The sequence below is a fragment of the Equus asinus genome, chromosome 6 (genome assembly GCF_041296235.1).
Source record: "Equus asinus isolate D_3611 breed Donkey chromosome 6, EquAss-T2T_v2, whole genome shotgun sequence".
NCBI classification, from domain to species: Eukaryota; Metazoa; Chordata; class Mammalia; order Perissodactyla; family Equidae; genus Equus; species Equus asinus.
In genome coordinates this window covers 42,386,573-42,399,319 of record NC_091795.1, presented here as the reverse complement: position 1 = coordinate 42,399,319, position 12,747 = coordinate 42,386,573, and the positions used below count along the sequence as shown (strand labels likewise).

Here is a 12,747-nt window from a genome sequence, read left to right as displayed (position 1 = left end):
AAATCAACAGCACTAGCACCATGTGCTGGGTGCTGACTATGTGTAAGTACCTGCCACGGACCTTGCCTTTGGTGCATTTCATTTAATTTTCCCTGGTGGTTTTCGACTGGAGGCAATTTCTATCCCCCATCCCATCCCCCAGTGGACATTTGACAATGTCTGGAGAGCTTTTTGGTGGTCACAACTGAGAATTGGGAGGTGCTACTGACATCTAGTGAGCAGAGGCCAGGGATGCTGCTAGACATCCTGCAATGCACAGGACAGCCCCCACCACAAAGAATTACCTGGCCGAAAATGCCAATAGGCCAAGGTTGCAAGCCCTGCATTTTCAATAGCCCTGCAGTGGGTGTTACCACGACTGCCCCTTTACAGTGAGGAATGTGAGTGTCAGGAACTGGGCTTCCCTGAAGCCCCACTGCCCTTCTCCAACCTGCTCTGGGAGCTCCAGGCATGTTCCTCCCACTCCCCCGCATGGACTCTGATGTCCGGGGAACGGCAGCCTGGCCATTCTCTAGCTGGAGCTTCCGGGTCTGTAAGTGAGTGGGTCACTTGACTTTCCGCTCTGCACACCTGAAACGCAGGCCCTCAAACATGAGTCGGAGGCGTCTGCGGCCGCTCGTTGGTCTTGCGACAATGCAATTGCTTTGCCTTCATGCACCATAGTTTCCCGTCTCTGAGAGGAAGGCATGAGCGTGTCAGGTGTCATCAGGATCGAGTGTGTGCGTCCCAGCTCTTAGGAGGATCCTTGGGCCTGTTCAGTGCCGTGTCACTGGGAGAATAGACGTTAAAGGGGGCAAACCTGAGTTGTCCCTGCTGTGCCTCCACTTACCCTCTCTCATCTCTGTCTATGTCATCTCTTTCTTGGGGATCCTTCCCTCAAAGTCAGGCTCAGTCCCCAGAAAGTTCCTTTAGCTCAAACAATTCCGCCCAGAAAAAGGGCGACTGTGTAATGGAGGGACACTTACAGAGGTAAGGGTGCTCAGCTTGGATTTTATTTGTTGATTCAGTAAATATTTACTGAGGCCTTTCTGTACCGGGCACTGGAGTAGGCTCAGGCGACATGGTAGTGCCCTCTCGGAGCCCACACTCTAGGGGCGCGGTAACAAACACCTTAATGTATCGGATGTCTGGGGTAACAAGTGCGCTGAGGACCATGAAGCTGCAGAAGAGAGTAGAGAGCGCCATTGCGGGGGTGTGTGTGCGTGTGAGTGTGTCGGGGAGGGTGGGGTGGGGCGGTGTGTGTGTGTGATGCGTCTGGGGTTGGGGGGAGAGCGTGTGTGTGGTTGGGGTGCTGGGGTGGAGTTTGTGAGCGTGTGTCGGGCTGGGGTGTGTGAGTGCGCAGGTGGACGTGTGACGGTGCTTGTGAGGGTGTGGATGTGAATGTGGTTTTCGATGGTTTAGTCAGGGAGGGCCTCTTGGGGGAGGTGACATTTTATGTTTCCATGCGCAGTAATATCCATTTTCCAACTTGACTGTGGGAAAGGCCTGGCACGAGGTAGGTGTTCAAAGAACCTGTGTGGCACATCAGAGGGCAGGGCTGATGGGAGGGACGTGCTGCCCTGAAGCTCCTGAATCAGGTTTCTTGAGGCTTCGTTGTTTGGAAGTCCCCAAGTGTGAGCCCTGCCTGTCCACACATGGAAACCAAAATACACTTCAGAGTGAAGAAAGCGTGCCATTGGATTATCTGTGTTAGTGCACAGGCTGACCCCCTGACCTGGGCGGCAGGCTGGCCTTTGTTGTCACCTCTCCCCAAAGCTTATGCTGGTGTTCTCACCTGTGGCATGTCCGCATTCGTTCATCCATCCATCCATCCATCCATCCTCCAATTATTTATCAAGCACCTGCTGCGTGTGAGGCGTTCTGTCTGTGGGAGGGGACAGACAGGTAAACAGGTATTTACAATGGGGGGTGGTAGATGCAGTAAGGGGAAATTCGGGACACTGTGGGAGCACATCGGAGGGGTGCTTAACTCATCCTTGCAGGGGACCTTGAAGATGAGGAACTGGGTGCCTGAGGATAAAGCCAGGGAAGGAATGGGGCAGAGAGACCCACATGCAAGAGGCCTGGGGTCAAGAAAGGGGACCCCAGAGGGTTCCAGCTGGTTTGAGCGTGGAAGCCAGCGGGAGTGTGGGGGTCCTGACTGCTGGAGACTCAATTTAGAGGCCACAGCTGGGCCGGCTGGCCTCCTCTGCTCCCAGGGTTTGAGGAGGATGTGTGGCGAGCTCAAGTCCCCCTGGGAGGGTCAGGGAGCTGGAGGATGTAAAGACGTTGGCCAGCTGTGCGGGTGGAATTCTGCCCAGGATGGGAAGCAGGGCAGCTGTGCGGGCTCTGCTGAGAGGGGCTGAACTTAGTGGGCATCCGTCAGCCCAGCTCCTGGTTCTCCCCGCTTCTTCCCAGCAAGCCCCGTCGGTCTCCTTGAGCTGGGAAGAGAAGGGAAGGAAGAGTCAGGTCCACACCCAGGTGGCAGAGGGAGTGGGGTGGCAGCGGGCCCTGTGGAGTGGGGAGGGAGATTCTGGAGGCGGCGGATGGAGGAGCCAGTGAGGGGGGCATTCCTGGAGGGAATGCTGGTCCTCCCTGAGAAGGAGGGTCCTTCTCAGTGCCACGGCCTGCTGTGGGCCAGCCACGGAGCTAGCCTGGGGTATGTGGCCCTGGCCTTCATGAAAATCCCAGGGAGGAGACACCTTTTCTGATCACAGATGGGTGGCCCTGCCCTTGGACAGAGACCCAGAGAGTGCTGCCAAAGCCCCAGACAGAGACATTTTGGTGGGAGTGGTGCTGACGGGAGGCGGCTGGGGGGCCATCTAGAGGAGGTGCGAGGTGAGTGGGGATGTGCACTGGCAGCCATCCGCAAGCAGGGAGGTCCCCGTCGGCACTGGGAGGGAGAGAAGGAGTCACGGGTCCTGTGGGAGCCAACGGCGGCTTCCCTGTCTGTATTCATTCCAGCGCCCTGCCTGTGAGGGGCGCGGCTGTGTTGCCAAACTGAGGTGGAGGGGCTGCAGAGTCCTGGGCCTTGCACCCGCCTCCAGCCAAGCCCGTCTCACCCCCACCAAGGTGCACCCAGCTGCATGTGCTACGCTTTGTTGCACCGGGGGCTGGCCAAGCCCTGTTTCCAGCGTCCTGATCTGCTTTCCTTGGCGTCCTTGCACCTCACGCCTGGGGTGGCCTGCTGGGTCCCCCAGGTTTAGCCCTACATGCAGCCTCGCAGACCCTGAAACTGGGAACTATTAGCCGCTGGACTTGGTGCATGCTCTGGCGGGATGCCGGCACAGGGGGCCGGGCCAAATGCCTCTCCTGGTGGGAGCCCAGGACGCCTGGGGTCCACACCTGCCTGGGAGGGAGGATTTCAGGCCTCGTGGCCTTTGGGTCCTTCCCTGTCTGTAGTATGACACCCCTCCCTATTATCCTACTCTCCTGTGTGTGTGTGTGTGTGTCTGTGCATGTGTGTATGTGTTGAGAGACTGCTTGCTTGATTGATTGTGATTTCTGCCCAGCCCTGTGGCTCCTGAAATGTCCACTTTTCTGACTCCTGGAATAATTTTGAACAAACACGGGATCTATGAGTGCCACCCCTGAGCACAATTGCTAACTTCGTAGTTTATGGCCCACCCTCCCCCACCCCACTGTGCCTTCTTTCTCATAAGGACGTTCAGAGCAAACGTTTATTGAGTATTTATTATGTGCCAGGTGATGTGCTAAGAACAACATGTAATTTATCCCCTTAACAATCACAGCAACTCTCTGAGATAGACACTGTAGAATTATCTCAAATTTACAGGGAGACTGGTTCAGAGAGGTTAAGCAACCTGCCCAAAGTCCCACAGCTAGTAAACGGCAGGGCCAGAATTGGAGCCCAAGCAATCTGATTCCAGAGCTTGTGTTGAAGTTGTGGCCAAAGGAAGGAGGCACTTCTGGCCAGGGAACAGCACAAGCCTGTGATGGGAACAGGTGTGAATCTGGACCAGCTTTGAGGAGCGCGGCCTACCTGAAGCTGAGGGCTGGGTTTGGGGGAAGCAAGCGCTGGTGTTGGATGGGGAAGATGGGCCGGGCCACCGGAGGTCTGACCGGGACGCTTCAGGTGGTGAGAGCTGCCGGCCGGGAGCCACCTGGTGACTGTGGGTAGTGAGGCTGGTTCTGGTTCTAGGTGTGGGCAGATCAGAGGTGGGAGAACAGGCGTCCAGGGCGGCATCTTGGGCCAGGGGTCTGGGGCTAGGCCCTGAAGGTGGGCATGGTTTGGAGAGGTGGACCACAGAAGGGGCTGTGCAGCTGTATTTGGAGGCACTGGGGACTGTGGAGCTCCAGGGCCTGGGGAGAGCTCGAGATTCCTGGGAAATGGCTGCAGCCAGGTGCTAGTCAGAGCGCCCAGCAGAAACGCCCTGGGAAGTGGCCACTCTGGGCAGACCCGGGTAGTATGAACAGGCCGTCCAAGAGGAGGCCAGGGTTTTCTTCCTGAGTGTGTGTGCTTGTGTGTTGGGAAGAGGGATTGGGCAAGGTGACAGTGTGGGGCGAGAGAGAGGGACTTGGAGAAATCAGAGTGACCACAGAGGGAGTGGGCAGCGTGGAGATGCTGTCCAGCTCTCCCCAGTACCTCTGCTGGGCTCCTGGCCATGGGAGGCTGGTGGGCTTGGTGTCACAGAAAGCCAAGTCTGGGAGGCTGGGCTGGGGCGTGACTGGCGCCTTTCCTATTCTTGTGGCGGTCTTGATCCCTGCTGGGTCCCTGAGCCACCCAAACCATGCAAGGCCCTGAGGAGGGGCTGCAGTGCGGCAGAGGTGGTGGTTGGGGGGAAGCCGTTGACAGGGAGGTGGGCACTGTTCCAGGGAAGATGGTTCATGGCCCCATGCTAATGAGGGCGAGGTGAGGGACTGACGGTCTAGCTTATCCAGTAAACTGATAGACTGGCTTCTGAGCCTGAGTGTAGACCCCCCTGCCTCCCACTCCTGTCCCTGTCCCTGGCCTCAGCCTGAACCCTCTTCTTGCCCTCAGTGCAGTGGGCGCTGGTGAGAGGTGGAGAAGATGCAGTGCAGCCTCTCTCAGAGATGAGGACTAGCTTGGGGCCTGTGTGTCCCTGGCACCAGCACTGTCTCCAGATGCACAGGGGGTGGACAGAGGTACTAGACTGGGCCCTCTTAACTCATCCCAGGCATAGGTCGCCATTGGCTTCTTCCCTGGAGAGCCGCTTAGAGTCCTTCCTTCTGTCAAACTCTAACCTCTTGGACCAGAAGAACTCAAAATTCCATCTGCCATGTCTGGTCCCCACTAGAGAGGGAGAAGAATTTCCCTGTGGACTTGACGTTGGGTCTGGGGATTCTGTAGTAAGGAGGCACTACTTGGAGTCAAGTTAGGGGCTGACAGCCCAGCTCCTGGCAGCCCAGGAATGTTGTCTGGAGGTCTCCTGACGCGGGAGCTTGTCTCTCTGTATCAGTCTCCCTGCCACCCCCAGGCTCTGGGGTCAGACTCTACCATGACCGGCTCTGTGTCTCCAGGGCGGCGTGGTGGACGACAGGAGTGAAGATTCGGTGTCCGTCTCCACCTTGAGCTTCGGCGTGAACAGACCCACGATTTCCTGCATCTTCGACTGTAAGTAACGCTTGGAGGTGTCTCTGGGGTGATGTGCATGGGTGTGTAACCTCACGCTTTGTCTGTGTGGGGTTATATAGTCAGGTGTAGATGTGGGCGCGGTGGAGAATTGAGTCTATGTGCTTTTTGGTGGGTCAGTGTCTTTTGGGTGTGTGTGTGTGTTTGTGTGTGTGTGCCCACCAATGTGGTGTGTGTGTCAACTCTGAGGTTGAAAGCAGGCGTTCAAGGCCCTGTGCATTCTGGCCGCTCCCATCATCTATTGTGCCTCCGCTCCTCTTCCTCCCCCTTCTCTGCCTCCTTTCCCCAACTCTTGCCAGGCCCAAGGAGGCATCCCTCAGGTGTCACCTTTAAGCTGTGGTCTGTTCTGATCCTGTGAGCGGCTCGCTGCCGCACAGTGTGACATGTGTCATTTCTGTGTTCAGCCTCTCTTCTGTTGCCCTTCCTAGGGACAGACTCTACCTCACCTCTAGCCCCAGCTCTTAGCCACCCCAGCCCCTCACTTGGCATCTCTGTTTCTTCCTCGTTGCAGACGGGAACCGCTACCATCTACGCTGCTACATGTACCAGGCCCGGGACCTGCCCGCCATGGACAAGGACTCTTTTTCTGGTAGGTGGGAGAAGGGAGGAGACCAGGACCAGAGACTGAGAGCTGGGAACTGAGCCTCGGGCCTTTGGACCACAGGGAACATGGCCTGAAGCTTCTCCTGCGGGTGGGGCCTGTGTTTGTGGAAGTGGCTGCTGTTGTCATGGTCACAGTGGTGTCCTGGCTGTCAGGTGGCCAAACCTCTGCAGGGTTTGGCTTTTCTGACTGTCCCCTCCTCCTGAAAGCCCCTCTGCCCATGGCCCCCGGGACCCCCCTCTCCAGGGCCTCCTGCGGCCTCCTGCTGCGCTGCCTGTTCCTGCTCAGGAGCTTCACTGCCGCTAAGCCTGATGTGCCTGGAGCCTGTCTGTGTCCTCTTTGCTGGGCACTGGGGTCGCACCCCCCAGCTCCAGTGACCACTCATGGCAGGGAAGCTTCCAGGTCTTTACTTCCTAGGAGCCCCTACATCCAGCCACATCTTAGCTATCTCCCCCTGAATGCCCCAGAGGCCCCTCAGTTCGTCCTGTCCAAACAGACCTCCTTGTGAACATGCCCCGCCCCTCTCTGATCCAGGCCTCCTGCATTTCCTGCCTTGGTCCTGGTGTCACATCAGTGTATGTCTATGATCCATCAGGTTGGAAACCATCAGTCACCCAGTCCTGTTGATTCTGGCTCCTGAATCTCTCTTGGAGATGTTCCCGACAAGTGGCCCTGCCCCGTCTTATCTGGACTCTGGTCATCTCCCGGCCTCCCTGCTACCTTCCACACCGCCCCAGACCAATCTGCTCAAGTCACTCCACTGATTTCAAATGTAGGCACTGACAAATACGTCCCGGCCTCTCCAGCCTGGCACACAACTCCTTTGTGCTCTGACCCTTGTGTACTTTGCCGGTTTCCTCTTTCCCTGACTCACCTCTGTCTGCTAGATCTGGCCCCACCAACTTTTGTCAACATTTGTTGAGCTCTTCCATAGTCCTAGCCTTTGTATTCAGTGTTCTCTCTGCTTAGAATGCATTTCCTCCCTATTTTTAACCCAGCGAACTCCTACTCATCTTTCAAGACCCAGCCCAGATGCCCTCTGACTCTTCCCCAAGCTGAGCTGGTTGGCATCAGCACCTGGCCAGCACCTTGCCAGCACCTTTCTCAAAGCCTTGACTCACTGCTTAGAACAATTGCTGTCCATCTTTGCCACATCCTTCTGACCATGACCACAAACTCCTCCAGGAAGGGACCTGGTCTTACCTTTGAACTCACAGCACTTGATATCTAAAGAACTAACACTTACTGAGTGCTCACTGGGAGCCCAGGCCCTTTGCTGACCTTGTTTCATGTAACCCTTGCAACTTTCCCATGAAGGAAGTATTTAACATCCCCATTTTGCAGATGAAAAACTGAGACTCAGATAGCTTGAGGAAATTGCTTGAGTTGAAATAACTGACAAGTGGCACACCACCCTCCAAATGCTTGCTATTTAGTTGAGGAGAATGAGTTCTTCTATGGGAGGGACCCTCTGTTCGCCGAATGGCACCACAGTGTTGAGCCATCCCCGTCCTCCTTCCCGGCCCCCTCCTCCTGGGAGACCACTCTGGTTCCTCCTCCACAGCAGCTGTGCTTGCCCACAGTCCTCTCCTCTCAGTGGCCTGTTCTCCAGCCCCGTGCAGCCCAGCGCAGGGTGGATGGAGCAATTTCTCTTCTGTGCTTTGGGTCCAGGGTCCTGAGAGCGCCCTCTGCAAAGCGTATGCAAAACCAGCACCCATATCTGCAGCTGTAACTTCCTGGGAAACTTCCGCAGGATGCTCTCTGACAGTTAGAACATACTCTGAGAAAAAGAAGTGGATAATTCATGCCCTTGCTTCCTCTTCCTTTGGGGAGGGCATGAGAGTGGGGTGCAGGCGGTGGGTTTGTATGGGGCAGCGGTGAGGTGGGGCCCAGGTGGAAGGCCCCTTGTCCTCTGTGGGCTGGGCTGGCGGACAACCCTCAGAGGGGGAACTCTTCCAGGGAACCCACACCAGGAGCCAGTGTTCTCCTCTGCGGACTGCAGGCAGGGTCGGCCTGGTCCTAGCCTGCAGAGATGTCACACTTTCCATCCTGGCCCCGCCCCCTCCCTCAAATAAACATCCCTTGAGCTTTGAGGGCACTGCCCAGGGCTTCCTCAGAGGCCACTGGCTTCTGAATGAAAGGCCTGATTGAGCAGCTGCTGGAAAGGAAAACAGCAGCCAACACGGTGAACCTATAAAACCCAGAGTGTTTATTTTCACTCCCAAACCCTAAACCAAAGCAATTTCTCCCCTGGAACTGACCCTGGGGCGGCTGGCGGCCCGAGGCTGTGCATGGCCACCGGCTGGCATTGCTTGGAGGAAACTCATGTGTGAATCTGGAATGTCTGGGGCCAGGGGAGGGTCCGGCACAGACTCTGTCGCTGGTATCATCTTCCAGCCTGCCTGCCAGGTGTCTGGGGCGGAGAGTGCCCTGACCTGTGGCACTCTGGGCCTTTCCCCACCGTGGGGGGCTCCCGTGGCCTGAGCTGTGCTCTCTGCTGGTCCCCTGTATGGTGGGCCTTCAGGCTGCCTGAAGGCTGGGGCTGTGTCTGCTTCCTTCTCACTGGAAAGAGTTTGGGGGGACACACAGGAATTTCCCTGGAAGCACTTGTTGAATGATATTAAACTCAGTCAGGAAAGGGACACAGATCTGTTGCTGTCCAGGCTGCCTGAGGATTCACCTCGGGCGGGGTTTGAGAATACGGCCAGCATCAATTCTCTGGACCACTGGAAGGGCGTGTGTGGCATGTGGTTATGAGTGTGTGTGGCCTGTGTAGCGATTAGGCATAAAAGATGTAAAATGATGCTTAATTCAAATGACTGCTCTTTGATACTGGCCTGGGGTTCCCATTGCCTGGCGAGCATCTGGAGTCGGCACTGGGTTTACTTTGAATGGAAAAGATATGACTTGAGAGGACTTGGAAATCACATGTTCTCAACACCATACCCAACGGGCAGCATCGCTTCCCTAAACAATGTGGTAGACTGAGATTTCTCAAAAGGAATGGAGGAGGAAGCTGTTGGCTTTGCCAGAGTGTTCCCCAGGGAATTGTGCTCTGCTCCCTCCCCAGCTGGGAACCTCTGCTGTGGTTTGAGGGAGCCATGAGCTCTCCTTACAGAGCTGACACTAAGATGGACACCCTTGGGCAGCTCTGTTGTGAGGTCACCACGTTCCAGACGATGACTCTTGGCATGCGGGGCCCCGAAAGTCCTCTTTGAGAGCCTCACAGGTCAGTGGGCTCAGGGGTGCCTGGCCTGGCTGAGCAAGCAAATGAGAGACGGTGAGGAGATCAGAGGCCGATTTATTAATTTACAGGGGCCGGGCATCGGTCAAGAGAGCAGAAGCTCCTGTGCCCTTTTGCTGGCCTTGTGGTTCCTGGGAGGTCAAAGCTGTGTGCCCGTTGGGTGGTCCTGAGGGGGATTGCGGCCAGGCCAGGCCACAGTGAGGTCTGTGGCTGCCCCACCACGGAGGTCATGTCTGTGGGGACCTGTGCTTTCATTTTTCCCCCAGATCCAGACGCCGTCCTGGGTAGGGCCGAAGAGTCTGTGCTTTTGGGCCTCCCATGTCTGGGCTCCCTGCACGGCCCACCCCTGCTTTTGAAGCACAGCTTTCTGTTAAGGTTGGCTCTGGCTGGGGGGGGGAATTCTCCTGATGAGCTTAAGGAGCTGTTTTCCAAAGTGCATCGGAGGCTTGTGAAATGCTCCACTTAAAAAGGGTTCCTGAGCAAGAGAGACGGGGAAGCCCTGCGCACTCAGATTTACAAGGCACAGTGGCGCTGAGAGGCTCTGCGCTGGCTGTGGGGAACGAGCCTCTTGGACCTGGTTAAGCGCTCCTTAGCTCCCCAGAGGACTCCACTTTTGAAGAACACGTTTTGGGAAAACACTGATCTACAGGATTCAGTCCAAATTGCTCAGCAGGAATCCAGGACTGCTTGTGATCTGCGGCCTCCTCCCCGCACCTCTGTCCCCACTGCCCTGGGTGCCCCCGTCTCCCTCAGCCACACTGACTACTTGCTGTCTCCAGGCGCCCGTGCTCTTTGGTGCCTTTGTCTGTGCTGTGCTGGCTGCCTGCAATGCCCCCTTTCCTTGGTCTGCCTTGGTTACTTCGTTGTTCTTGAGACTCAGGGTAGCAAACCTCCTTTGGGAAGACCCACTTGATGCCACCGGGCTACAGGGGGGCCCCCACCCCGTGCACCTTGTATATGTCTCTATTAAGTTGTACATCACCTTGCATTATAACTGTTGCTTAGTTACCACTTCCAACCTGGTCGTGATCCTAAGAGCCTGGATCACGTCTCATTCATTTTCGTGTTCCCAGCACCGAGCTTCCCTGCCACATGCTGGTCAGTAAATAATTGTGTATTGGATGAGTGATGGATTACAAATAAGGCTGGCGTGAACATCTTTGTACATAGAGCTTTTTGGTTAATTTGGATGATTCCCAGGAATATGGGAAACAGGGTAGAAACAGTTTTATGTTTTCCAGGGCATGTTGCCCAATTGCTTTCCTGAAGGGTTGCTGAATTGCTTCCAGCAATAAAGGAGAGTACCTGTTTCATCAAATATTTGCCAACGCTCATTTTATAATTCTAAACAATTTTTCTTAATTTTATAGGGAAAATATTGCTGTATTCTTGTTTTCTTTGCACCGCCTTGATTCCTAGCGACCAACTGCACCCTCTCTTAAGGGCATTTTTCCTATGAGCGTGGCAGGGAGAAGGAGCACTGGACTCGGAGTCAGGGGATCTAGTCCTGGCCACGTGTGAGCACGGGCTAGTGACTTAGCATTCCTGGGCCAAAGCTCCCTCTTCTGCCAAGTGGGATGACACCACTTGCCCTGTCCTCCACTCCGGTGGTCTGAGCTGGTTGCTGGGAGGGCCCATGAGGAAGGCTTAGGGTACTGTGAAGGCAGGAGTGTCCTTCCTGGAAGTCTGGGCAGGAGAGCTGCTGGGCGAGGGGATCCAGGTCCCGCAAAAGAACCACTTGCCTGGGGCCTGGTGACTGGTCCCTTGCTCTCTCACGGTGATGGAGTCCAGGAGAATCCTTGCGTGTTTATGGCTGGAGCTCCCCAGGGCAGCTTGTGGTCCTCAGAGAGCTCCAGTCCAGCTCCGGGGTGCTTCGTATGGCTTGGCGGGTGAGGCCTGAGGGCCGATGCTGCCCCTCTCTGAGGGGAGTGGCCCTGGGGAGAGCTCTGGGCTGGGATGGACCCAGAAGAGCCAGCCCCTTGCCTTCTTCTCCACCTCTCCTTGGCATCTGTCTTGCCCTCCTCTTGGCTTTCCTGGAAGAGGGATGTGTCTGTGCGTCTGTCTGGCTTTCCTTCATCTGACCACCTTGCTTCAGCAGCACCCCCACCCCCCTTGTTTCTTTTCTTTGGAGGGGCTGGGCCCTGTGGGGGGAGAGGCCAGGCCCCGGCACACAGTAGCCCAGTGTCTGAGGCCCTGGGCCTCCAGGCCTGCTCTTTACAATGCCTTTGTTGTGTGTGTTTTCCTCCCATGGGCGGGCGGGGCGCGTGTGTGGGTCTGGGTGATTCTTGTTTGAAAGCCACCCCTCCCCGTCCCCCCCAGCGCTGAGCTCATTGCCTGCGCTGACGGGGCTGCTGGAAGGAGTCGGCCTGCTCGGGGGCCAGCGTGGGGGGTGCTGCCAACACCAATACAGCGCGCACAGCCGCCACAATGTGCAATTGTGATCTTTGTGTAAACGCGGTCGGTCTGGGGCCCTCACGCTTATAAAAATAAAGCGTTGGGAAGCTCGGGGGGTGGGAACAAAAGGGGCTTTTTCGCCGGTTCTCTAATATGGTTTTATTTATCGGAACGCGCCCTCTTTCCCTTACTGGAACCAGGGAGAGGTTCTCTGCCGAGCTTGGAGCTGATGGTATCACAGCCAGACGGTCTCATTAAATGCACAGACGCCGCTGGGCCCTGCCAGGGGCAGGAGGGGAAGGGCTGGAGACCAGCCCTGCCAGGGCCGGCGCACAGCACAGAAGGGGGAGCCCCATGCCAGAGAGGCTCCCACCTGGTGGGAGTGGTGAGTCATGGTGGACATGTCTGCCCTGCCCCTTCCCCTGCCAAGGGCCTCCTGTTGCCCTCTTCTACTCCCCAGAATCAGGTTCAGGACCGATTTCCTACAGGAAGTCTTCCAGGCTTGACCCCACTGTGATTTTGTGCCTGAAGGCTAATGAGCTGGTCCCAAGCTGGTGGCTGCCTCCTTTTAGCCAAGCCCAGCATTGTCCAGCTAGCGAGTACCCATAGCTTCTGCCTCCTCACTTAGACTACTCTCACCCTGAAAACCAGCTCCTTGGGCAACAGCCAGAATCTTGGACCTTGCTCTTCCCATCCCTTGATGGGCATCTTCCCATTGCCTCCCTTAGCCTTCCTACCTCTTCTATGGTCACTCTCTGCCACCTCCTGTGCAGTGGCCATGGTGTGCCACTTGGTCTCCTTAAGGCCAGGGGGCTGTCCTGCTCCCCTCCCCTTTATGGGGAAGTGCTGTCTCCCCATCCCATCCCAGCCCCAGGTTTGCAGCTGGACATCTCAGCCCCCTTTTGAGGCTAGAGG

At 56.4% G+C, this 12,747-nt stretch overlaps 1 protein-coding gene across 23 annotated transcripts in view; it reads left to right on the top strand.

The window, feature by feature from the left end:
- Positions 1 to 12,747, top strand: part of DYSF (dysferlin) — a 218,231-nt gene that overhangs the window by 126,799 nt on the left and 78,685 nt on the right. For all 23 annotated transcript variants that reach the window (XM_014836669.3, XM_014836663.3, XM_070511971.1 and 20 more), the window contains 2 exons: positions 5,482 to 5,575; positions 6,105 to 6,182. In XM_014836669.3, the coding sequence (XP_014692155.1) occupies positions 5,482 to 5,575; positions 6,105 to 6,182 (172 nt within the window). The remainder of the gene's footprint in view (positions 1 to 5,481; positions 5,576 to 6,104; positions 6,183 to 12,747) is intronic.